Below are 27,348 nucleotides of genomic sequence, written 5' to 3' on the forward strand. Positions count from 1 at the left end.
AGATAGATATTGAAATAATATATACAAATGCTGATCAAAAGAACAATGGTGTTGCTGTCCTTATGGGTGAACATATGATTGTGAGGGATGGAGAGGGAGGGGCAACGGTGGCGGTTTACTGATACTCTCTTTCCCCGAAAATACGACCTACCCGGAAAGTAAGTCCTAGCTTGATTTTTTTTACATGTGAGCCCAATATAAGCCCTACCCCCAAAATAAGCCCTAATTAAGATCCTGCCCATTCCAGAATGGACGGGTAAAAATTAAGCTGGGGGGGGGATGGGAGAAGGTGGAGCTGACCTCCTACTTACCTTTGGACAGTTGTAGCCGGGCCTCGCACACCCCGACACCTGCCTTGCTGGCCCATTTCTTCTGCAGCTGGCAAGGCTTCCCTGAAGGGCTCTGTAGCTTGTAACAAAGCTCTGGATCGATCCAGAGCTCCATTATCGGCTGCTGAGGCCTTCAGGAAAGCCTTGCCGGCTGTAGAAGAAGTTTCTGAAGGCCTCTGACAGCAAAAAGGAGGCCGGGGGCGATGCGTGCAAGTGAGGCTAGTCAGTGGATGAATATCCCCCGAAAATAAGACCTGGTGCCTTTTTTTGGTGGCAAAAAAAATACAAGATGGGTTCTTATTTTGGGGGAAACACAGTAGCTTAAAGACACATTAGCACAATGTGCGTCAGCCTTATCATCTAGACCAGACAGGAAACACAACCAGACAAGCTAATTTTATTTTCTTGTAAAGCTACACGAACGGAATTTTGCAAATCTGAAAGTACAAATCTACTGCTGTCTATTTTATAGCCTTAGGAAGCTAAGGGAGGTCCCTTCGGATCCTCTTTCTGTACCTGTTACGCAGCTGAGGGCTGCACAATTTCTTATCCAACTATGCTCTAAAGCTCCATGTACAGAATCTTGTACGTCTGAAAGGACAAATCTCCCGCTCTCCCTTTTACAGTCTGACAAACTAGGGAGAGTACCTCCTGAGCTTCGTTCTCCTCCCATTATGCAGCTCTGGGCTGCCTCCTGTCTAACTGTCCTCTAAAGCAGGGGTCCCAGTGCCACTCCATGGACTGGCACTGGGCCGTGGCGTGTCAAAAACCAGGCCACACAAACAAGCGAAGCCCCACCTGCGGGATTGAGGCAGCATGCAAAACCTCACCCCACTCCGGTCTGTGGAAAAACCTCTCTCCACGGAACTGGCCCTTGGCCCCGAAAAGGTTGGGGGCTCCTGTTCTAAAGCTACTGTACATTAACGGGTTTTTGCAAGTGTGATTGTACAAATCTCCCATGGTCTGTTTGACATCCTTGGGAAGCTAAGGAGGGTTTCTTCAGAGCCTCTTTTTCAACCTGTCCTACAGCCGAGGGCTAAGCCATCTCTTATCTGTCAACTCTCTTTTGCTCCGTCCCTCAAGGTCTTTCCCACATCCCATTGCACTGTGTGACATTGTGTTTCTTCTTCTTTGGGATACATAGCACAGTCACAATTTAGAGGCCATGGGCACGCTCGTGATACAGCTGCCCTGTGGGATTTGCTTGTTCAAAACAGTTGCCACGATTCTTCCCTAATCACCCCAACTTAGGTTTCCACTTTTCTAGACATTAGACCTGCACGTCCCAGGTTCCTCCAAAGATTCCAGGTTCTGCCTGGAAGGAGCAACCTCAGAAGAGTTCTCTCTGTTGGATCAGCATAGTGGAAGGAAAGCAGTGGTAAGCTGCTGGTCACACCGGTTCAGGCGAACTGGGAGTTGCGGTCACGGGCTGAGCCTGCACATCCACCCCTGTGCTGTCCTTTTCTGGCTCGTTCCCCGCGCCCAGGCTGTCTGGTTCAGTTCTGTGCCACCCCTGCTGTACTCAGCGGAGCTGCCTAGGTTGATTCTCTGCACGTTTAAAGCTGCATCTCAGCCCCAAAGAGGCGCGTGCATGCTCACAACCAGGGAACCGGTGAACGTAAGTGCAGCCCGCCTCTGAAGGAACGGATGGCCTCTCTTCCTTGGACTCTCCGACACCCTGTGCTCACGTGGAAAAGAATCTCTTGCTGCCCATTACAAGGCTTTGTAAGCATTAGGAGCACTGTTCCAGATGGACATGGTCACTCCCAATAACGCTGACAAGGCAAGCCACTGGAATATAACATGAGAGCATACCCTACTCACTACTGGCACTGATGGTGTTATCTAGTTGGGCAATGAGACGTCTGCAAGAAAATCGCCAAGCTCAAGAGACCATCAAGGACCCCACAGCCACCTTCCTCCTCTTCCTCTTCTTTTTCCTCCTTCCTCCTCCTCTTCTCCTCCTCTGCCTCTTCCTCCTCCCTCCTCTTCCTCCTCTTCTTCCTCTTCTTCCTCCTCTTCTTTTTCTTCCACTGATGGTGTTCCCTAGTTGGATAAAGAGTCATCTGCGAGGAAAAAACCCAACTCAGAGAGCAACACATTTCAAGCCAGTTCTACCTTCGCTTAGATTAACAGGATCTTGCATTTGACCTCATTTGAGCCCACGCGGAGCCAAGGAGATGCGCGACGAAAGGATGAATGGCTCCGCTCGAAGGCCTCAATGCTCTGCCAGGCCCAGGCTTCCCTGCTGCTTTCCCACTCCAAAATGGCCAAACCAGAGTTGCAAAGAGAGCAAACTTCTGAATCCCGAGCCCTTCCTCGTTGTCCTCCTCCTCCTCCTCCTCCCGCTGAGCAGATGGCTGGGGGAAGCCTCTCCATCACGAAGTCCCTGTCCTGTCCTTAATAACAGCATCTGGTACCCAACCAGACTGTCCCCGGAGGCGGAAGGAAGACCGGAAGCTGCCTGTGTAGTTGGAAGAGAACAAAAAGAAAGAGGCACCTTTAAATAGAATTCTTGGAAGCAGGAAGAGAAGGAGGACAAGCGGTGCGGCGCGCCTGCAGTGACCTTCACAAACACACCACCGCCACAGAGTGTGTGGCAGCAGGGCTGCCGAGTGCCTGTGAGCCACGGAAACACAGACACACACACACACACACACACAGAGGACATACATTTTCTTGTTTCCCCTCTTATTTCGCCTCAGCTGCAGCAGCCAAAGGACGGCAAAACCAGCCCGAGGAGACGGTAAGTCCTGGCTAAGCGTCCCATTTGGACATCAAGCAAAATATTTCGCTTCTGATAGTTGTTTTCTTTACTGGGTTGTCTCCTTTCCTGGAAGGGAACAGGTTTGTGCCTTTGTGTAGAACCTTGTATCAAATAAGAGAGCCTGCAGGGGAAACCAAGCCATCCCTTCGAAACCTGGATGTGCCGTAGCTGAGTCCGCTGTATACAGTTTGTTGTGTGCAAATTCAGCCTTTAGTTATGTTAACACACAGCTTAGCAGTTGGCACTGTGGTGAACCTGCCTTGTTTCCCAGGCACAATACCAACCGTGGGGAAAGAATGTACAGGACTACAGAAGGACAGAGTTGGGAGGGATCTTGGAGGTCATCTAGTCCACCCCCTTGCCCACAGCAGGAGTCCTCATACTTGTCTTACAACCAGTTTGACTTCCTCCTCTTATGACTAGACCGCCACAAAAAAAAAAAAAAAGAGGAATAAATCCAGGTCAGTCACGTAACCAACTCATTTTACAACTCAAGACCTGGATAGTTGTTAAGTTGACGATTACTTGCATTCGAAGGGCCTTGATAAATTGTAGATCATTTCTCTGGGGTCATATGCCAATGATGCATCGTTTGATAAAACTCCTGGCTAAGATGCTAAGGTAAAATAAATTTCAGCCCTTTGAACCCCGTATTTTCCCACCGATCCATTTGCATAGTATAACCGAAATCCTTCACCCATTTTATTCTATGTTCGTCAACCAGTTCGTCCTTTTCAAATTTTATGATGAAAAATTGCAGACTCCCTTGCCTTCTTCCAAGCAAGAGATTAACCATGTTTCATATAAAACCTCATCCCACCACAACTACATCAGGGGTGTCCAACCTTGGCTACTTGAAGACTTGTGGACTTCAAATCCCAGAATACCCCCCCAGCCAGCAATTCTGGGATTTGAAGTCCACGAGTCTTGTGGATTTTCTTATGGACTTCTTTGTGGATGGATGGACTTCTCAGAATCGGGTGGACTTCAACTCCCAGAACTTCGAGAGTTGGGAGTCCACAGGTCTTAAAAGTTGCCAAGGTTGGACACTCTTGATCTTCATCCTGCCGCAATGGCCAGAACTGAAGGGTGCTCAGCGCCATGAAGACCCCTCTCGCAAGCTTTGCATTTCAATGCTTTTGGAAATGTGGGTGGGCGGCTTGGTGGAAGCAGGTAAAAGACAGCTGGCTTCTTCTGTCCCTTTGCAGGTGTGTGGGGTGGTCTCGGGACCCCTGGGTTTTGCAAGAGGTTGAAGATGGCTGCCACCAAAAGAAGTCGAAACTGGCAGGCCCGTGACTGTTTTTCTGTTCCCAGCCACCCATGTGGACTAAGGTGGACCTTTTGCCATGGAGACCCAGCGTCCGGAAAAAAACATGACATCTTCCAAATAGGCCATCCTTCCGGTGGGAGACCCAAGACAATTTGACCCCAAATAACCACCAGCTTTAAGAAGAAGGACTCCTATCCGATGACCTCAGCTATGTCTATGTCAGGATTCCGGCAGTTACCCACCCCACCCCCCATTTAAATCATGGGTCTCGAGCCAAACTTCCAAAACTTCAAAAGGATTTATTGGGAGTTAACACGTCCGGCACTGAGGCATTGTCACCCTTGACCCTGGTTTCCCCCGCACTCCTCTGGGTGTATCGTAATTCATATTCTCCAATGGGACACCTCCATAGCCCAGAGCCATCAATCAGGCGCTTCAGTTAGAATTTTGCATGGCAGAAACTTCAGTCCCCTAGTTACTATCTTTGAAAAACTATTTATGGAATGCACTTTTGATTTCCAAGCTGCCACACTGCTCCCCCCTCCCTTTCTGTTGCCAACTCTTAAAAAGACCAGAGAAACATTTTATGAGTTGACAGTCTTGAGTAGGAAGCCAGGTCCTCCTGCTTCTTCCAAGCTCTTTGAAAAGTAGGACGTCCCCGTGAGCCAGAGAGGGAGAGCCTTCCTGAGTGGGAGGCCCTGGTCCAGCGGATGGACCTCTCTGGTGAAGGATGCTCTTCCTTTCTTGGGAAGCCTTGACGTTGGTCGAGCCAATGAATGCCACTCTCTGGGACCATGGGAGATCCAACGGCATGGATGGGGTCCCCAGCCCCGGTGAGGTTCCCAGGAGCAGCAGCTCCCAGCTGCCCACCTTCTCCACAGCGGCCAAAATCCGCGTCGCCCTCACCGTGGTCCTCTTCCTCTGCTCCACCAGCGTCAACGTCTCCATGCTGTGGAGCGTCACCAAGAGGTTTCAACGCAAGCCGCATCTCCGCATCCTCCTCATGAACCTGGCGGTGGCTGACCTTCTGGTCACCTTCGTGGTGATGCCGCTGGATGCCGCGTGGAATGTGACCGTTCAGTGGTACGCCGGCGACCTGGCCTGCCGGCTCTTGATGTTCTTCAAGCTGGTGGCCATGTACGCCTGCTCCTTTGTGACGGTCGTGATCAGCCTGGACCGCTGGGCCGCCATCTTGCACCCGCTGTGGGTCAGCCGAGCCAAGAGGAAGAACAAGGCAATGCTGTGTGTGGCCTGGGCCCTCAGTTTCCTCCTAGCGGTACCTCAGGTAGGTAGAAGAACCCGTATCTACCTCACCAAATGAAACTCAACGTAGAGAAGAGGCGAGTCCTACACCTGTGACAGGAAACCTATGGCACGCATGCCAGAGGTGGCACGCAGAGCCCTCGCTCTGAGCACGTGAGCCGTTGCCCCAGCTTAGCTCTGCATGCACACCCCAACGGCCAGCTGGTCTTCGGGTCTGCCACAAATGGGGAGATCAGGGCGTGCACGCGTGGGTTGTGCGTGCATGCACAGGGCAGGGGGGGTCGCATGCATGCATGGGGTGTGGGGGTGGTTGCGTGCACATGCACGGAGTTGCATTTTGGGGATGCGCGCGTGCTTTGGGCACTTGGTGCTGAGAAGGTTAGCCATCACTGTCCTACATTTTGGAAAGAAAAACCCAAAGTACACATACAGACTGGGTGAAACCAGGCCCAATAGCAGTAACTGGGAGAGGGATCTTGGAGTCTTAGGGGACAACCAGCTAAACAGGAGCCAGCTGTGTGCAGCCGCCGCCAAAAAAGCCAATGCGATCCTAAGTTGCATTAACAGAGGGATACAATCAAGATCAAGGGAGGTACTAATACCACTCTGTAAAGCCTGAGTAAGACCACACCTAGAGTACTGCATCCAGTTTTGTTCACCATATTATAAAAAAGATGTTGAGACTCCGGAAAGAGCGCAGAGAAGAGCAACCAGGAGGATGAGGGGACTGGAGGCTCAAACATGTGATGAACGGTTGCAGGAACTTGGCCTGGCTAGTCTCGGGAAGAGAAGGACCGGGGGAGACAGGAGAGCAGCCTTCCAGTATTTGAGGGGCTTCCCAGAGAGAAAGGGGTGTGTGTGTCAAGCTATTCTCCAAGGCACCTGAAGGCCAGACAAGAAATAATGGGTGGAAACTGAACAAGGAGAGATTCAACCTGGAAATAAGGAGGAATTTCCTGACAGGGAGAACAATCCACCCATGGAACAGAAGTTGCCCTCGGAAGTTGTGGAAGCTTCATCCCTGGAGGCTTTCAAGAAGAAATTGGACAGTCATTTGTCTGAAATGGTGTAGGGTCTCCTGCTTGGACAGGGGGTTGGACTGGATGACCTCCCAGGTCCCTTCCAGCTCTGTTATTTGTCAGAAATGGCGTAGGGTGTAGGGAATTCTGGGAGTTGAAGTCCACACGTCTTATTAAAGAGGCTGGAGAAACACTGCCTCTCACAGAACTGAAATCTAGACCTTAATCTTTCTCTGTTGTGTTTGTGTGTATGTGTGTTTTGTATGGGAAACGGCCTTTCTTTTTGCAGATGTTTGTCTTCCACACGGTCAGTCGGTCCCAGCCCACCCATTTCATCCAGTGCGCCACGGTGGGCAGCTTTGGGGCACACTGGCAGGAAACCCTCTACAACATGTTCACTTTCTCTGGCCTCTTCCTGGTGCCTCTCCTGGTTATGGTGCTCTGTTATTCCCGCATCCTGATCGAGATCTCACGAAAGATGACCCAAGCGCGGGGTGAGGCCTCTCGGCATGCACCGGCAGGGAGGGGGGGCTTCCTGGAAAGGGGTGCATGGTCAGCTGCAAGGGGTGGTTTTTATAAAGAAGATGGCAAATATTGTTCGCCATCTTGCTTTCTTATCCACAACAACCCTGTGAAGTGGGCTGGCCTGAGAGAGCAAAGGAATGGCCCCAAGTCAACCCAGTTGGCTTTCTTTCCCAAGGCGGGACTAGAACTCTCCATCTCCTAGTGATTGGCCCCAAAAAATTCATCCAGCCGGCTTTCATGCCCAAGGCGGGACTAGAACTCACCCTATCCTGATGATTGGCTGAAAGTCAACCAGCTGGCTTTTGTGCCTAAGATGGAACTAGAACTCACTGTTTCCTAGTGATTGGTTGAAAGACAGCTCTCATGTCCAAGGCGGGACTAGAACTCTCCATCTCCTAGTGATTGGCCCCCCAAAAATCATCCAGCCGGCTTTCATGCCCAAGGCGGGACTAGAACTCCCATCTCCCAGTTTCTAGCTTGGCATCTTTACCATTTGGCTCTTGAAGGACATCACATCCAGATACAACTGGTTTCCTTGGGGCTTAGGATCCTTTCCGAATGGAGCCAATCCTGGTTTGCTCAAGAACCCATCATTAAACCTGCTCTGATCCAGCTCCCCCAATAGGACAGACCCTCTGTAGTTAAGTAAATGTTCCCTTTATTAGGAGCGCCGGCAGTCCCGGCAAAAAAAAAAAATATCTCTCCCCGCAGGCTAACAAGTCTGTCCTGCAGGGGAGGTGAATCGTGGTCTGCCACATCTATTCGTTTCCATCCTCTGCCTTTGATCTCCAGAGCTCGAGTGGGGCTTCACTAGCAGCGATGGCTCTTCCATCCCAAGGACCGGCCCATAGAGCTCCACTGCTCTCCTCTCCTCTGCCTTCTGTGCATCTGCGCGTCAGGCACTGGGCCCAGGACCGGCCCATAGATTTCCACTGCTCTCCTCTCCTCTGCCTTCTGTGCATCTGCGCGTCAGGCACTGGGCCCGGCTGTTCCTCCTCTTCCCCATCACCCACGTCCAGACCTGGGGGCTGTTGACTCGCCATCTGAGGGCTGATGGACGGCCCAGGCTCCGCCTCAGCCTCTCTCTCTCTGCCAGCTCCATTCCCTCTTCCCCCTCAGAGCTCCCAGGTTGCTCTGATGCTGACCCTGACTCCCACTCTGCCTCCTCCTCCTCTGATTCAGCTACTGGAGAGGCTGGCGGCCGACAGGCCACCACATAACCCTGAAACATGGCTCTATCATTGTCGCCTTCTTTTTCTTGCAGCGTCACCGAAATCCAGGGAGGTCCGCCTGCGTTGTTCACACAATAACATCCCTCAAATCCGGCTCCGTGCCTTGAAGATGTCGGCCATCACCATCCTGACGTTTGTCGCCTGCTGGACGCCCTACTACCTGCTGGGCCTCTGGTACTGGTTCTCGCCCGAGATGCTGACCCGGGAGCAGGTGCCGCCTTCACTGGGCCATATCTTCTTCCTCTTTGGCCTCCTCAGCACCTGCCTCGACCCACTGGTCTACTGCTTCTGCTCTTCACGCTACCGGGCAGGCAGGAAGTTGGCCAAAGCACCGTCTGCCCACATGGCCTCTGGGCGGGCGTCCACTGTCAACAACGGTCCCAGGGAAGAGCCGGGAGTCCACTGGGCACACAAACCAGGATTTCCCCAGAGCCCAAAACTGGCCTGGAGCAGGAAGAAGGAGAAGATGGCCGAGAGCTGCGTCTGAATAGCCAGCCATTGGACTGCTGGGCCACTTTTCCTTTCCGGTAAATTCCAGCTGAGGAATATTTCCAGACCGAGGGGGAAAAAAATTAAATTATGACCCATATCTGAATTGGAAGTGATGCAGAAAATGAGATTGAGGTTCAGATTAAATGATCCAGTTGTCAGGGCTCCAACAAATCCACCCCCATTCAAATCTTAAGTCTCTCTCAGTAAAAAAAAGATTGATTTATTAGGAGTGGCCATTTTAGTGTTAGCTGAGTGCAGCCGACACTAAAATACATCCTTCATTTCCCCCTTGACCCTGGTCTTCCCCCCACTCCCTGGATGTATATTCTCCAATGGGACACATCCATAGCCAAGAGTCTTCAATCATGCTCTCCAGTAATAATCTTGCCCGCCAACAGCTTCGGCTGCCAAGGCGATTATCTGAGGCATTTAAGGAATGCACTGCTTTCCCCCACTCCCTTTCTGCTGGCAATTAAAAAGACCAAAGGAAGATTTTTTAGCTGACACCAATGAGATTTGAGTCTGAGTTTTGAATCAATTGGGTGGAAATACAGGTAGTCCTCGACGTACAGCCATTAGAGGCCAAAGTTACAAACGGCACTGAAAAAAAGTGTCTTAAAAATATTTTTCATACTTACATCCGTTGTAGCATTCTACATTCAAATGCTTGGCAACTGGCTCGCATTTATGACAGTTGCAGTGTCTCTCAGGGTCACACGATCCCTTTTTGCGACCTCTTGACAAGCCAAATCAATGGGGAAGCCAGATTCACTTAACAATAGACTAATTTAACACCTGCAGTGATTCATTTAACAACTGTGGTAAAAAAAATCGTAAAACTGTTCTGACCAGGCTTCCTAAACCGTGATTACGCACACACTTACTTTAAAACAAGACTTATTTTATTGCAACACTGGGAATTGTTTTCATTCCCAGCCAGTAATGAATCTCAAACAGTCCCTCGAGATAAGCACCCACCTCTCTCTCCTTTGAATGGCTGCTAATAACAGACGTGTCAAATGAACTAGAAAAAAATTCCAACCGAAGTACCCAGAGCTTCAAGAATGAATCTGAACCGAAAGAATGACTTTGCTTCCTGCAAAGGTTTCATCATCTTGGCCTGACTTTTATCTCTTCTGGGAGGAGCAATCACCTCCCAACCTTACTCCAGAGTTGCCCCTTCTGCTTCAGCTGCTCTCGCCTTCTGGCAGCTCTGCATACACGCACACTGGGAACAGGCTCCCCTTGTTCCTCGGCCTCGCTGCTGTCAGATTCTGGAGGCAGCACATACCTCCCAGGTGGTCCTGGCCCCATCTCTGTATTGGATGCAGGACCCTCATCCCAGTCCTCTCCAGACTCCCGGACTGGTCCCCATTCTTCCCCGCTGTCCGATTCCACTGCCGTCTGCAGGTGAACCACAATAAAAATGGGGTAAAACTCCTATAACGAATTTTGGGCTCCATTATGACCGTTAAGTCAAGGACTAATGGTCATTGTCTGTGGCCATCGTCCCAGGCGTTCTGTGCACCCTTCCTTGATTCAGAGGTGTCTCATCTGATGAATTAGGCACATTCTTGAGATGGGCATCCATAGACATCTGAACTTGATAAATAAAAATAAAATAAAATCCCATGACAGCGTGACTGAACTAGCCTTGAGCTGTATTTTCAGAGTATTTTGAGAATTTATTTTTTTGGGGTGGGGTGGCAGCCAGAAATATTTTCACCCTTCTGTGAATCTGTTTCCCCCACCCCTTCACAACTGCAGCTAGGGAAAAATCTTTCTTTTTCCAAAGGAGATAAAAATAAAAAATAAATGCCAGGGTCCTAAATAGAAGCCCCCGAATAAACACCTGGAATCCTTTGCAGCAAAAGATTATACTAAACGGCTAAGTAAAACTTGGTCAAACTCTCATTGTCAGGTAATGTTTGTTAAGAATGTTTGTACAGGTAGCTCTTGTGCACTACACGGACTTGTACAAATGTTCTTAACAAACATCTGACACTGAGAGGGTATTTTTTAAAATAAATTTTATTTTCTATGATTACATTTCTTAAGTGCTCAATAAACATCATGTTATCTGGGTATTTAAATTTCTTAACAATACAAATTTACCTTCTTACTCTCTCCACTCCTATTTTCCAACCATCGGTAGAATAAGTTCCATGTTTGATAATATTCTGTGTCTTCTTTCCGTCTGATTTTCAATGTCAGTCTGTCCATTTCTGCACAATGTAATATCTTAATTATCTCTTCATCTTGCTGCGTTTCTTCATTTTTCCAATATTGTGCAAAGATAATCCTCGCTGTAATATTAAATACATACTTTTCTTATCAATTTTTTTGATATCATCCCTAATAAAAACAGTTCAGCTTTGAGATCTACATGTTCCCCTATCTTTTCTATCCATTTGTGTATTTTTGCCCATTTTTTTGGCTGTAACACAAGTCTGCCACATATGAAAAAATTTGCCTGTTTTTTTAAAATTACATTTCCAACATTTGCTAAACATATTTTTAAACGTGTTAGCTAACCTAGCAGGTGGTAAGTGCCATCTATAGAACATTTGACAATGAGAGTTTGACCATGTTATTTTCCTATTTAGCATTGTTTCTTTCTGCAAAAAGCCAACGTTTTTGTTCAAAGTTGCAACGGAACTAAAAAAAAAGAGATTTATGACCATTGCGGCATTCCTATGGTCACATGATCAAAATTTGGAGGCTTGGCAACTGGCATGTACTTACGACTGTTGCAGGGTCCTGGGATCACATGGTCCCCTTTTGCAACCTTCTGACAAGCAACGTCAGCGGGGAAGCCAGATTCGCTTAACAACCATGTGACTAAGTGAACAACTGCAGTGATTCACTTAACAACGGTGGCAAGAAAAGATAAAACGGGGCAAAGCTCACTTAGCGACTATCTCATTTAGCGACTATCTCACTTAGCAATAGAAATGTTGGGCTCAATTGTGGTCATTGCATGAGATGATCATGTGAGCGCCTTGCTTAACAACTGTCTTGACTTGCGCCCACAATGGGCAGGCTCCGTTACAGTCGTAAGTCGAGGACTACCTATAACAGGTCCTGAACTTAACTCTTGGAAAAGCTGCTTTAAACGATTTGTTTCCTAATAGCGCATCTCGGAAATAAATGGATTTGCCAGTGATACAACATTTTGGCTGGCTGGCTGATTATTAATAAAAATAACGATTTTAAGAACTCCTCAATGTAAGTTCTTTCTTTTAATATTTATGACAAAAGCCTGGCCTTTAAAGGGGAAAGTTGAAATTTATTTTCACCTTCCTTCTCCCACCTTTCCTCCCATTTTCCTTCCTTCCTTCCTTCCTTCCCTCCCTCCCTATCTTTTTTCCTTCTTTCCTTCCTTCCTTCCCTATCTTTTTTCCTTCCTTCCTTCCTTCCCTCCGTCTTTTTTCTTCCTTCCTTCCTTCCCTATCTTTTTTCCTTCCTTCCTTCCATCTTTTTTCCATCCTTCCTTCCTCCCCTCCCTCCCTATCTTTTTTTCCATCCTTCCCTATCTTTTTCCTTCTTTCCTTCCTTCCCTCCCTTTTTTCCATCCTTCCTTCCTTCCTTCCCTCCCTCCCTATCTTTTTCCATCCTTCCTTCCTTCCATCGCTCTTTTTCCTTCTTTCCTTCCCTCCCTCCCCCTCCCTATCTTTTTTCCTTCTTTCCTTCCTTCCCTCCCTCCCTATCTTTTTCCTTCTTTCCTTCCCTATCTTTTTTCCTTCCTTCCTTCCCTTCCTATCTTTTTCCTTTCCTTCCTTCCCTCCCTCCCTATCTTTTTCCTTTCCTTCCTTCCCTCCCTCCCTATCTTTTTCCTTCCTTCCTTCCCTCCCTCCCTATCTTTTCCTTCCCTCCCTCCCTATCTTTTTCCTTCCTTCCTTCCTTCCTTCCCTCCCTCCCTCCCTATCTTTTTCCTTCCTTCCCTCCCTCCCTATCTTTTTCCTTCTTTCCTCATTCCCCTCCCCTCCCCATGTTCTTCCTTCTTCCCATCTCCTTCCTTCCCTCCTTCCTATTTCTTCCTCAGAATGTTTACAGTATTTCTCTCAGCTTGGGCCACTAAGAGGCCGGAGAATTCTGGGAGTTGAAGTCCACCCTTCTTCCAGGTGGCCAAGCTTGACAAACTGCTGCAGGACAACGTTGTTGTTGTTGTTGTGGGCCGTTTTCTGCGGGGTTTTCTGCTTTCTGCTGATAGAAGAGGAGAAAGTCTCCCCTCCAGGAAACACCCGGGGGAGGGGGCGGCGGAGGAGTGTGTGTGTGTGTGTGTGTCTTCTTGCACTTATTTAAGTGTCCTCCCTCCCTTGTACAACCTTCTCCTCCGCTTGCAAATCCTCGGGCTTCCCCCGCGTCTAGGAATGCGCGCGCGTGTGGAACTGCAACCCCCCAAACACGCATCCCTGGGCCACGTTCACCCAACCCCCTTCCCCCCCACCCCAGCCTAAAAAAAAGGAAGGGGAGGAAGGAAGGGCGGGGAGGCTGGCCACCAGCAAGGGTTTGTTTTTCCCCTTCCTTCCTTCCTTCCTTGCATCGCTTGCAAAAGGTTCCCGAGCCATTTGGCAAAAAGACGCGCCTCCGTTTCCCCGCGCACGTGTGCAACGCAACGTGGACGGGGCCGGGAGGCGTCCCTCGGCACTCTGCACATGCTCGGGGGCGCCCTCTCGGCAACCACTTCCGGGGTTGCCGAGAGGATCCGGGGCTGAGCCCGGCCGTCCGGTGCCGCCGCCGCCTCCTCCTCCTTTGCCAAAGCGAAGGGGTGACGTTGCCCGGCTGGGCTGGGCTGAGCTGGCCGCCTTCTGCAACCGGGCGCCCCCCTTTTCCCGGCTCCACGATGTGGTTCTTCGCCCGGGATCCGATCCGCGACTTCCCCTTCGAGGCGGCTTCCCCGCCGGAGCCTCCGCTGCCCCAGCCGGGGGGCGTCTGGCAGCTGCACCGCGGGCGAAGGAAGGTGGGCCCGGGCAGCAGCAGCTTTGCAAAGGCGGTCCGGGGAGTGGGGGGCTACCCTTTGGGGGAGGGGAGGGGAGCAAGGTTTGGGGGAGGGGCCTCCCTTCCTTTGGGGCAGGGGGAGGAAGGGAAGGTGGGGGAGGGGTTGCGTGGCTCCCGGATCTGCATCCTGGCGGGATCTGAGCCCTTTTTAAGATCAAACTCCCAGAATCCCCCAACCATGATACCCTATGCCAGAGGTCTCCAACCTTGGCAACTTTAAGACTTGTGGACTTCAACTCCCAGAATTCTCCAGCCAGGTTGGCAACTTTAAGACTTGTGGACTTCAACTCCCAGAATTCTCCAGCCAGGTTGGCAACTTTAAGACTTGTGGACTTCAACTCCCAGAATTCTCCAGCCAGCTCTGCTGGCTGGAGAATTCTGGGAGTTGAAGTCCACAATCTTAAAGTTGCCAAGGTTGAGACCTGCTGGCTGGAGAATCCTAGGAGTTGAAGTCCCCCCTCCCATCTTCAACAAATTTAACAGTTGGAAGGGACCTTGTGGGTCATCTAGTCCAACCCCCTGCCCAAGCAGGAGACCCTACACCATTTCTGACAGATAACCAATTCACAGAGTTGGAAAGGACCTTGTAGGACATCAAGTCACAAAATCTCCAGAACCTGCAAACTTGAAATTTGGCACCTAGGTTCCTCTTGGCTTCTAGGTGTTCACTCTTGGCTTCTAGGTGGTTTTTTTATTTTTTATTATTATTATTATTATTATTATTATTATTATTATTATTATTATTATTATTATTATTATTATTATTATTATTATTATTATTATTATTATTTTTATTTTTATTATTATGTTTATTATTATTATTATTATGTTTATTATTATTATTATTATTATGTTTATTATTATTATTTGTTGTTTATGTTTATTATGTTTATTATTATGTTTATTATTATTATTATGTTTATTATTATTATTATTAACATGCTCTGATGCTAAGGCGTTCTACTCCCCCTCCCCACCTGAAAAGAAATCTGCTCCAAATGCAAAACACAAGCAGAGGAGAGGAGTTTCAGTTTCCAAGCAGCTTTAGTACAGAATGGTTGAGCTAAGCCACGCCCAGGCTCCATGCTGTCTCCTCCTCGCTCACCCAGCAAATACTCTTTCAGTTTCCAAACAGCCCTCAACTCTCACAACACTGACAAGGACACTCGCCAGATGAATACCGATGGATGCTGGTAGGCAGAGGCACAATTTCCCACCACCCCCCGGTTATTTTCCTCCCCAAAATCTAAGCCCGACCACATATTTTCGTAGTGAAGCACGTGTATAAGAGCTGGTGAAATCAATAAAACAGAACAGACAGAGATAAAAAGGCAAGATAAAAAGAACTAAAAAGACTCAGACAGACGAGAGGTCTCCATCTCCCTAGTAACTAGTTAGGATTTTATGGCTCTTCTAAACCTAGGCGAGTGGGGGCCACTGGGATCTGAGGAACTGTCCATTTGACCATTGATCATGGCCTGATTGTGGTTAGCAAACGACCACCATCTTCTCTCACCCCTGTTCGTTTTCATTTTTGCAGACCACGGGGGAGCCGGTCTCCCTTTTCGTACATGAGGTCAAGCCGTGTTCCGAAGAGCAGGTCCAGCTTGCCAAAACAGCCTTTAAATTCCTCAAGACGCTCCGGCACCCCAATATGTTATCCTACATTGATGGCTTAGAGGTATCTTAAAGATGAGTTGAGCAACAGACATTTGAACCATGGTCAAAACCTCTTGGGGAGCCATGCTGAGTCTTTCGTTGCAGATGTACTTATTTATTTTATTACTGTTATAAAGCAAATGTTTCATGACCCAACATCATTAGTATGCGTGAATGTGGAATTTCTTCCCTGTTTACATACAGTCGCTTGGTTCAGTGTAATTTTCTCCTTGGTGGTTCCCGGATAAGGGAAATGTTTCCTGCTCGATTCTTTGTCTGGTGTTAATCCCTGCTTATCTGGCTGTTGCCTCCTGGAGAGAGAATGTTTCCTGGTCTGGTGGTTTCTTTCTTAGCTTTTTATTGTCCTTTTTCAAAGGTGTGTAAATGTGATTTATCCCTGTGAAAAATCTGCAAGAAAACTTAACCAAGCTTCGAAAGACCCGCAGTTTAACCCCAAGCTACAAATATTCTTCTTCTCTTGAAACCAGGACGTTTGCAACTAGCAAATGTCCATTTGTCCAACCATTTTGTGATGGTTTACGTGACACGGTCTCCTGAGTCCCCCCGCCCCCCAATATTCCTCCGTGATGAGAACCACGTCTTCTTTGGTTTCGCAGACGGAGAAAAGTTTACACGTGGTCACTGAGCCCGTGACGCCATTGCCGGCTTACCTGGAGTCACGAGGGGATGGGAAGGGCTTGAGCGAGCCGGAGATCTCCTGGGGTCTTCATCAGATTGTGGTGAGTATTGGGGAGACCCGTATCAGGGGTTCAGTACAAGTAGGCCTCTACTTATGACGGTTTGCTTAGGGACTGTTCCAAGTTATCACCTATCTGAAAAATGATTTATATTCCCACCTATCTATCTATCTATCTCTATCTCTATATATCGTCTATCCATCTCTATCGTCTATATATCTATCTATCTATTGCCTATCTATTATGTCTATCATATCTCTCTATATATGAGTGAGTGTGTGTGTGTGTGTGTGTGTGTGTATGTATGTATAATTTATATCTATCGACCTATTGTCTATATATCTCTATCTATCTATCTATCTATCTCTATCTCTATATATCGTCTATCCATCTCTATCGTCTATATCTATATCTATCTATCTATTGCCTATCTATTATGTCTATCATATCTCTCTATATATGAGTGTGTGTGTGTGTGTGTGTGTGTGTGTGTATATATATATGTATGTATAATTTATATCTATCGACCTATTGTCTATCTCTATATCTCTATCTATCTCTATCTATCTCTATCTCTATATATTGTCTATCTATCTCTATCGTCTATATCTATCTATATCTATCTATCTATTGCCTATCTATTATGTCTATCATATCTCTCTATATATGAGGGTGTGTGTGTGTGTGTGTGTATATATATGTATGTATAATTTATATCGACCTATTGTCTATCTATATATCTATATCTATCTATATCTCTATATATCGTCTATCTATCTCTATCGTCTATATCTATATCTATCTATCTATTGCTTATCTATGTCTATCATATCTCTCTATATATGAGTGAGTGTGTGTGTGTGTGTGTGTGTGTGTATATATATGTATATATAATTTATATCTATCGACCTATTGTCTATCTCTATATCTCTATCTATCTCTATCTATTTATCTCTATCTCTATATATCGTCTATCTATCTCTATCGTCTATATCTATATCTATCTATCTATTGCCTATCTATTATGTCTATCATATCTCTCTATATATGAGTGTGTGTGTGTGTGTGTGTGTGTATATATATATATATGTATGTATAATTTATATCTATCGACCTATTGTCTATCTCTATATCTCTATCTATCTCTATCTATCATCTCTCTCTCTACCTATCTAACTATCTACTGTATTTCCCTGAAAATAAGACCGAGTCTTATATTAATTTTTGCTCCAAAAGATGCATTAGAGTTTATTTTCCACTTAAGGATTATTTTGGAAGAAATATAGTACTACTAAATACATCCACCTGGCTGACAATCTTAACCGGATCTTATTTTTGGGATAGGGCTTATATTGTGAGCATCCTGAAAAATCATTTCAAGGGCTTATTTTGTGGTTTTAGGGAAAACAGGGTATCTATATACACTGTGTGTGTGTGTGTGTGTATACAGGTATACAGGTTCAGTGAGTTTTACAAAAGCCCCGTTTTACAACCTTTCCTGCCTCTGCTGTTAAGTGAATCACTGCAGTTGTTAAATTAGCCACATGGTTGTTAAGTGAATCTATTCTCCCCCCCCCTTGAGTTGGCTGGTCAGATGGTTGCAGTGGGTTGGGGGATGCTGCGGCCGTCATAAATATGAGCCGGTTGCCAAGCTTCCGGATTTGGATCATGTGATCACGGGGATGCTTCAAAGGTCGTAACTGAAAAATGGCCGTAAGTCACTTTTTTTCCCAGCTCTGTTGTCACTTTGAACGGTCCCTCAATGAACAGTTGCAAGTTGAGGTGGTCTGTATTTATTTAGGTCTATATCCTGTGTTTCCCGTAGGGATCAAGCAGGATGTCAGCATTCCAACTAACCATCTCCAAACCAAGAAACTCCGAGATGAACAATTCCTCAAAGTTCCATTTTATTAGAGTTGTCCTATTGGCACTTCTGGGAAAACCCGAATCTGAGAGTTCCGGGTTTTCCCTTCCCAAAAGAGAAATCGAAGATCCATCCCCTCCGTCCATCAGTCAATCACGTGGCCCAATCAAATCTTCACCTCAACTGGAGACATCGCTCCAGTCACTCCCCTCCAGGTGCAGGGCAACATGTCCTTGACTCTCTGAGAAAGAATGTTGCTGTGTCTAATCTTCTACTGTGTTTCCCCAAAAATAAGACCCTGTCTTATAATTTTTTGCCATTAAAAAAGGCACCGGGTCTTATTTTCGGGGGATGTTCTTCCACTGACTAACCTCACTTGTGCGCGTCGCCCTTGGCCTCCTTTTCGCTGTCAGAGGCCTTCAGGAACTTCTTCTTCTGCGGCCAGCAAGGCTTTCCTGAAGGCGTCTGCAGGGGATAATGGAGCTCCGGATCGATCCAGAGCTTTGTTCTTGGCTCCAGAGGCCTTCAGGGAAGCCTTGCCAGCCTTGCTGGCTGCAGAAGAAATGGGCCTGCAAGGCAGGTCTCGGGGTGCGCGAGGCCTGGCTACAACTGTCCAAAGGTAAGTAGGAGGTCAGCTCCACGCCCCGCCATCCCCACCCTGGCTTAATTTTTACCTGTCCACTCTGGAGTGGGTGGGATCTTAATTAGGGCTTATTTGGGGGTAGGGCTTATATTGGGCTTGTGTAAAAAAAATCAAGCTAGGACTTACTTTCAGGGTAGGTTGTATTTTCAGGGAAACAGAGTACCTCTCCATGAAATCCCCCCTCTCAAATTCCCAGGCACTGAATCGTGGCAGCCTCGGAGCTTCCAGATAAAAAGATGGCTTCCAAGGCTGACATAGGTTGTGTGAATTGAGCCTTCTTGACCAGGCTAAGGGTGCGGTGTCCCCCTTGGCCGTGACCTGTGACCCCGTTCCTTGACCGCCTTCTGCCCCCCTCCCCTTTCCTTCCTTAGAAAGCGCTGAGTTTCCTGGTCAACGACTGTCACCTCGTCCATAACAACGTCTGCCTGGGCGTGGTTTACGTGGACCGTGCTGGCGAGTGGAAGCTGGGTGGCTTGGATTACATGTGCTCGGCCCAGGGGGACATCACTGTACCACGGAAGGGGGCTCCCGAGCTGGAGAAGTACAACCCCCCCGAATTATCCGACAGCACCAAAAATGTTGGTGAGAAATGGTGAGTTTTCTTCTCTTTCTTTCCTCTCCTTTCCTCTCCTGCCCATGTTTTAGATCGGTATTCTTGAAATACAGGAAGTCCTCAGCGTGCAACAGTTCGTTTTGTGGCCGTTTAACTTTACGACGGTACTGTCAACTCAAAAAGTTGGTCTTTTAGAGTTGCCAGCAGAAAGGGAGTGAGGGGAGTAGTACATTGCTTAAATGCTTCATAGATAATTTCTAGGAAACCGAAGCTTCTGGGGCTCAAGATTATTACTGGAGAGCATGATTGATGACTGTTAGGGTTTGGAGATTTAACCCCTAGCAGAGTATTGCAGCAGTAGTCAAGCCAGGCAACCAAAGGAGAGCGGAAGGGCCCCAGAGTATACACACACTGAACACAAACACTGTTTTTAGTTTAAATAGTTTTTAATCCAGTTAGAGTTTAAGCATTGTCATTCAGTCCATTAAGTCATTCACAGTATTTCCATCCAGTAAGACTCACTAGTATAGTCCAAGTTAAGAGTCCTTGCAATATCTTTATCAGCCGATAAAGATATCTTCTCCTCCTCCGGTTTCACTCTCCAGAGAAACAAACGCTGGATATTCAGCAAACAGTAGCAAACAATAACAGTTCAGTCACAGGCACTCACAGTCAGTAATCACAGTTAGTCGCAGCAACACACAGTTACTCGCAGCAGCACACAGTAACAGTAGCACACAGTTACAGCTACAGACAGACAGTCAGAGTTTCCAGCTTCTAATGCTTCCTTATATTGTAACTTCTAACCGCACCCTTAATCGGCTAATTGCCTGCTGCATTGTGCTTAAAGTGATAAGCACTTAAACCATGATATCTAAGTTTTATATATTTATTCACCCAAACCATATTTGGTATCAATGTTATACCTAACATACTCCCTTTTGGGTGAAATAAATATATAATACCTTTACAATCTTATCCCATATTTTTCACAACTCTCCTGGTGCTTACTGGCACCTTGGGCTTTAGTAAAATTATCAGCTAAATTGTCCTCCGACATACAGTACTCTAGCTGAATCATCTTACTTCTTACAGATTGTCTCACGTTTAGGTATCTTAGATCTGTATGTTTGCTCCTTGTTTTTACTCCAGTATTTGTGGCCATTTGAATTGCTGCCTGATTATCTTCATGTATAATTATAGGATAATCTACAGTTATACCTATATCAATTAACATTTGTTTATACATTATTAACTCTGTACATAACAATGATAAACAGGAGAATTCTGCCTCCATAGTAGACAAACTTATATGCTGTTGTCTTATTGACTTCCAGCCTATTAATGTATTACCCAGCATTATGGCTGTTCCTGAAGTCGACTTTCTAGTGTCTCTTTCTGATGCAAAGCTAGCATCTGCATATGCACTTAGAATTAAATCACCCTTTGGCTCTAAATACAATGAATAATTCATTGTCTTTTTAAGATATCTTAATATCCTCTTAGCTGCAATCCAGTGTCTTTCACATGGTGCAGAATTGAATCTAGCCAACTGATTCACACAGTACGAAATATCTGGTCTAGACCAATTACTAATATAACTCAAACTACCAATTAAAGATTGATAAATCACCTTATCAAACTCAGGGCTTTGTACATCAGTGTTGCTAAACTCCTGACTCATTGGAGTCTTAGCTGGCTTACAAAGCTCCATCTTGTAATCTTTTAACAATTTGCTTATCTTATCTTCCTGAGATATCTTAAAACCTTTCCGTGTTTTCTTAATATTTAAACCGAGATACTTCTTTATCTCCCCTAATTGCTTGATCTTTATTCTCTTTCCTAATGATGCTATTATTTTATTTGCTTCATCATTAGTTTCAGTTATCAAAGCAATATCATCTGTGAATAGTAATAATAATGATACTTTCCCATTTGTCTCCCTCTTAAACAGACATGGATCGGCTAAACCAGCTTTAAATCCTATATTTTCTAGTTCCTTTACAATATACTGGTTCCATTCATAGCCTGATTGTTTAAGACCATAGAGACTTTTCTTTAACAACCAACAATCATTATTATCCTTATTTTCACTTTTAATACCAACAGGTTTTTTCATATAAATAGTATGTTTTAATGGGGCGTGCAAGTAAGCAGTTTCCACATCTAGATGGTTAACTATATAGTTTTTACTAGCTGCCCACACTAAAGCTGCCCTCAAGGTTGCTGCCTTAAGACTAGGTGCAAACACCTCATCATAGTCATTAGCATTCTGCCTAAAACCTTGGGCTACTAACCTTGCCTTATGGATTAAATTACCATCCTTATCTATTTTTACCTTAAATATCCATTTGCAGCCAATGGATTTCTTTCCTACAGGTAATTTGGCATTTTCATACACCTTCATATCACTTAATGAATTCAGTTCCTTATTCATTGCTGCATACCATCTTTCTTTTTCCTTATTAGGATACTTTTTAATTTCTTCTACAGAATTAGGAACTTGATTAATCTGGCACACTGTGTTAGCCTGGTACCTATCAGTCGGTCTAGATATACGTGTAGTTCTTCTGGGAATTACAGGGCTTACAGGAGGACTTTGTTGAACTACTACCTGTTCATCTTCCTCATCCTGTTCAGCTATTGAATCTGTTTCTTCCTTTATGGGCACTATTTCATCCTGTATTTGTCTCTTTACTTTATTTTTAAAATTACAGGGATAACTAATGGGATTTCTATAGGATTCAATAATTACATCTTTATTGACATCCTGTTCTAATTTCTCCCATCCTTCATGTTCTAGAAATTGGGCACTAGCACTACATAACACTTTAGATGTGCCTTTCTCCCAAAATCTATATGCCCTATGGTTTGCCTGATAACCAACGAAGAAAAATCTTTTAGCTCTATGTTGCCTTTTTTTCTGAGTTGTGCAGGAATATGCACCCATGCTGGTGCACCAAATGTGTGCAGGTAACTTAGATCAGGTTTCCTGCCATGCCACCTGGTGAATGGAATTTCACCTGTTGTTGTATTAACAACGTTGTTCAATATGTTATTAGCACACATTGTAGCCTCCCCCACAAAGAATCAGGTAACCCAGAATCATTTAACATTGTTCTAACCATTGCCTGTAGTGTTTGGCCTCTTCTTTCAATAAAAGCATTATGTTCTGGCCTGTATGGAGCAGACTTCTTATGCTCTATTCCAGCTACCTTAAGTCTGTTCTGGAATTTGTTATTAATAAATTCCGTACCATTATCTGTCACCAGGGTTATCAGTTGTCGTTTAGACTTTCTTTCAGCAAACCTAAGCCAATTGAAAAAATGTTGATATGTTTCAGTTTTGCTTTTCATTAAATAGCAAAACCCATATCTAGAATAATGGTCCATAATGCTCAGTATAAATCTAGCACCCCCATACTGGGTTTCTTTGGACCTATTATGTCTGCAAATACTACTTCTAAAGGTTCTTTTGTTTTGAAACCATTTAGCCTATTTGCAGGCAATACTTTGCTCTTATCTTCACAGCAAACATTACAACGCAAATATTTATCACAAGGTTTTAACCTTATTCCTTCAGATAACTCAACTGTACGTTTTAGCATTTTAAAATTTACATGCCCCAAACGCCTATGCAATAAATGGATACATTCATCATGAGGCTTTATATTATTAAATACAGTTTGAGCCTCCCCTTTCTTACTATTATCTAAGACATATAATGTTCCATTTAAAGCTGCAGTTACCTTTTTGTTATCTTTTTCAATTATGCAATTATTATCTTTAAAAGTAATTACATAACCTAATTTATCTAATACCCTTACTGAAAGCAAATTAAACTTTAGTTGCGGTACATACAACATTTTTATATCCTGGTTTATGTACGGACAACGTGCAAAACCTTGACCTTTCGCTTTCAGGTTCCAGCCATTGGCAAGAGATATATGTTGAGAACTTGTAGACATTTTTATAAATTTTGTCTTATCTCTTGTGATGCAGTGGGATGCGCCACTGTCAACCACCCATAAATTATTCTTCACATCAGAGTTGCTTAACGTGGCTAGTTCAAATGCTTTCTTTGGCTTTTTTACATTCTGGCTTTTTCTCTTTTTGCAGAATCTTGCCAAATGTCCTCTGCCTCCACAATTAAAACACTTTTTAATTGTGTATGCCGTCGAAGATAAATTCTCTTCTTCCAGGTGCTGTACTTTGCTTTGCTGGTTTCTTTCAAACTTTGAAGATAATTTCTCTTCTTTCTTATCTTCTCTCAGCTCGTCACGCTCACGCCTTCTTCTGGCTTCTTCTAATAGCCTGCCTGTTATGTCAGTTAATGAGAGGCTTTCTTTTGGCAATACCTCTAACGAAGTCACATAGTCATCATAGCTTTGATCTAATGAAGATAATATTATGTAGACTTGTTCTAGTTCATTAAATATAAGCTCTTTTTCTTGCAAATCTTGAAAAATGCTCTTCATACAGTTTAAATGAACTAACATATCTCCATTCCTCTGAAGATGCGTTCGAAAAAGCTTCCGTGTAAGATTTATATGTGCTCCTACACTGTCCCGAACATAAATCTTCCTGAGGTTCTCCCAGCAGTTTGCAGCATTTTCTTCTCCACGAATATGGACAAGCTGCTGATCACAGAGAGTCAGTCCTATGATGCATAAAGCCTGCTCATTCTTCAGTTTAAAGTCTTGTAACTTTTCTTTATCATCATCATTAGCAGGATCCCAGCTACTCACATCTGGTGGGTTTGCTATAATGTCCCACAAACCTTCTCTGCGTAGAAGTAAACTACATTTCATTGACCATGAAACATAGTTTGTTCCATCCAGCCTGGATATCATGGACAGTTGTGACAAATTTACTTGTGCCATTACTCTTCAGATATTTTGACTATTTTAAACTAATTAAAACAGTTTGTTTTTACAGTAATGTGCAACTCACACCAACTCTCTCTGCTATATCCTGGTTAGTTAGACTATGCTGCTGGGCCCATAACCAATGTTAGGGTTTGGAGATTTAACCCCTAGCAGAGTATTGCAGCAGTAGTCAAGCCAGGCAACCAAAGGAGAGCGGAAGGGCCCCAGAGTATACACACACTGAACACAAACACTGTTTTTAGTTTAAATAGTTTTTAATCCAGTTAGAGTTTAAGCATTGTCATTCAGTCCATTAAGTCATTCACAGTATTTCCATCCAGTAAGACTCACTAGTATAGTCCAAGTTAAGAGTCCTTGCAATATCTTTATCAGCCGATAAAGATATCTTCTCCTCCGGTTTCACTCTCCAGAGAAACAAACGCTGGATATTCAGCAAACAGTAGCAAACAATAACAGTTCAGTCACAGGCACTCACAGTCAGTAATCACAGTTAGTCGCAGCAACACACAGTTACTCGCAGCAGCACACAGTAACAGTAGCACACAGTTACAGCTACAGACAGACAGTCAGAGTTTCCAGCTTCTAATGCTTCCTTATATTGTAACTTCTAACCGCACCCTTAATCGGCTAATTGCCTGCTGCATTGTGCTTAAAGTGATAAGCACTTAAACCATGATATCTAAGTTTTATATATTTATTCACCCAAACCATATTTGGTATCAATGTTATACCTAACAATGACTCTTGGCTATGGAGGTGTCCCATTGGAGAATATACATCCAGGGGGTGGGGGAAGACCAGAGTCAAGGGGGGATTCATGATTTGAATTGGGGTGGATGCCGGAGCCCTGACAGGCACTGTGAAAAGTGACTTTACGGCCGTTTTTCACACTTAACAGTCATGGCAGCATCCCGTGAACGTGATCAAAATTTGGACGTTTGGCAACTGTCTCGTATTTATGACGTCTGCAGCGTCCGGGGGGAAGGGGGTCATGTGATCTCCTTTTGCGACCTTCTGGCCAGCAAAGTCAATGGGGAAGACCGATTCACTTAACGACCATGTGACTAACTTAACGGGCGGTGAATCACTGAATGGTAGCACGAAAGGTCGTAAAATGGGGCAAATCTCACTTAACCATTGTTTTGCTGAGCCACAGAACTTTTGGGCTCCATTGTGGTCGTACGTCGAGGACTACCTGTACAGGGTTTCTCTACCTTGGTCACTGTGCTGGCTGGGAAATTCTGGGAGTCAAAAGTTCACCTGTTTTAAAGTGGTCAAGGTTAGCCACTAAAGTGGCACTTACCCTGGCAAGATTAGCTAAGATATATCCAAATACTAGGCCAAAATGTTGGAAGTGCCAACAAGTTGAAAGTACCTTTTATCACATGTGGTGGCTATGTCTTAAGGCCAGGGCTTATTGGATCAAAATTAAAGATTGGATACAAGAAATTACCGGACAACAAATTGAATTTAAGCCAGAACTCTATCTATTGGGGATAATCCAAAATCAATATCCGAAAAAGATAAAATATATAATATTACACATTCTAGCAGTGGCCAGAATAGCTTATGCTATCTATCTATCTATCTATCTATCTATCTATCTATCTATCTATCTATCTATCTATCTATCTATCTATCTAAAATTATTGGTATTGGTTCTATCACGTATGAATACGTGATAGAAATATGAGACAATAATATATGTGGATGTAAACGCTGTTGAAAATGTAACTACGATTTGTATTGGTGGAAAATAATAAAAAGTACTATACCATAAAGTGGCCAAGGTTGAGAAAAAAACCTTTTTTTATCCATGCATTTGTGGATCTCCCATAAGACATAAAGGAGGAGCAAAGGGACATAAGCCTTTGCAGGAAGCAATTTTGTTCGTACTGGTCGGTTTGAAACCTGAAGCTCTGTGTTGAATTTGTGCTCGGTTTGGCCTTGTACATCTAATTGGCAATTTAGTCGTTGGCAGCCTTTCAAGGAAGATAAAGGTGGGTGCTGATCAGACTTATCCCCAAGGACTTTGGCAGACTTCTGTGGGACTATTTACAAACTGTTTGAGACTCATTACGAGCTGTGACTGACTAAAATTCACAGCCGTTGAAATAAAAGGTTTTGGGGACTAAAGTGTGTTTGTTAATGTCTCAGAAAGCCTTGGTCAGAACAGATCTTAGTTGGGGGGGGGGTTTGACCAGAGCCCCCAAATGAACATTTTGGGGGTTTGCAAAGGAGCAGGGATAGGGGAGGACAGCTAGCTGGTCCTTACACAGGAGAGCTGAGAAGCACCAAATCGTTTCAAGTCAGATTTGGATCCAGTGGGATTTGGATTACCACCCAATTTAGAAAATCCATTTGAAGGAGGAAAAATCAACCCAATTTCTGAATTGGTTGCGAGAGGAAACCTTGAGGTATCTGCACTGATTGGAGGCCTACTATGCGAGAGGTGTGCTTACCTGCCAAGAGGTACACGGGCCACCCATGAAAGCTTTGGGGGCACCCCTTGGAGACTGTCTTATCGGTTTGTGCCCAAGGGTAATTTTTGTTACGAAGCAAGAAATTATTAACCGCTTTCCAGGATCCCAATCAATAAAATTTAAGTTCAGTGAAAAGTGTTTCAATTTAGTTTGGCCTCTCTGCTCAGTGGGTCAAAGCTCAAAGCTAAAAATCAGTTTTGCTGATTTTTTTAGCTGCCAATCAGGGTATGCCACTCATGTGTCCTATCCTACAGATGTTGAGACTCTGGAAAAAGGGCAGAGAAGAGCAACCAAGATGATTAGGGGACTGGAAGCGTATGAAGAACGGTTGCAGGAACTGGGTATGTCCAGGCTAGTGAAGAGAAGGACCAGGGGAGGCAGGATAGCAGCATTCCGGTATTTGAGACGCTGCCACAAAGAAGAAAGGGGTCAAACCTATTCTCCAAAGTGAGATCCAGCTTAGAAGTAAGGAGAAATTTCCTTAGGTTCTCCTGCTTGAGCAGGGGGCTGGACTAGAAGACCTCCAAGGTCCCTTCCAGTTCCATTCTATACTATTCCTAACAGCGAGAAGAATCGAGGCTTGCCTTTAGAAGCTGTGGGTGCTCCATCACTCTTTTAAGAAGAGTTTGGACAGCCATTTGTCTAGAATGGTATAGTGGCTC

At 45.1% G+C, this 27,348-nt stretch overlaps 2 protein-coding genes across 2 annotated transcripts in view; both read left to right on the top strand.

Moving 5' to 3' along the window:
• The first annotated feature begins 4,703 nt into the window (after positions 1 to 4,703).
• Positions 4,704 to 9,039, top strand: LOC113425405 (gonadotropin-releasing hormone II receptor-like). Its single transcript, XM_026687548.2, has 3 exons — positions 4,704 to 5,651; positions 6,938 to 7,142; positions 8,438 to 9,039. The coding sequence occupies exons 1-3, from the start codon at positions 5,097 to 5,099 to the stop codon at positions 8,890 to 8,892; spliced, it is 1,215 nt and encodes a 404-aa protein (XP_026543333.2). The 5' UTR covers positions 4,704 to 5,096; the 3' UTR covers positions 8,893 to 9,039.
• A 4,555-nt stretch (positions 9,040 to 13,594) lies between these two features.
• The window catches only part of SCYL1 (SCY1 like pseudokinase 1), a 41,515-nt gene continuing 27,761 nt past the window's right edge, over positions 13,595 to 27,348 (top strand). The window contains exons 1-4 of the mRNA XM_087943698.1: positions 13,595 to 13,860; positions 15,439 to 15,579; positions 16,175 to 16,297; positions 19,134 to 19,354. Of these exons, the coding sequence (XP_087799824.1) occupies positions 13,744 to 13,860; positions 15,439 to 15,579; positions 16,175 to 16,297; positions 19,134 to 19,354 (602 nt within the window). The 5' untranslated portion in view covers positions 13,595 to 13,743. The remainder of the gene's footprint in view (positions 13,861 to 15,438; positions 15,580 to 16,174; positions 16,298 to 19,133; positions 19,355 to 27,348) is intronic.

The sequence above is a fragment of the Notechis scutatus genome, chromosome 14, assembly GCF_049901735.1.
Source record: "Notechis scutatus isolate UNSWTSFEM ecotype Mainland chromosome 14, rNotScu1.2, whole genome shotgun sequence".
In the NCBI taxonomy this organism is placed as follows: domain Eukaryota; kingdom Metazoa; phylum Chordata; class Lepidosauria; order Squamata; family Elapidae; genus Notechis; species Notechis scutatus.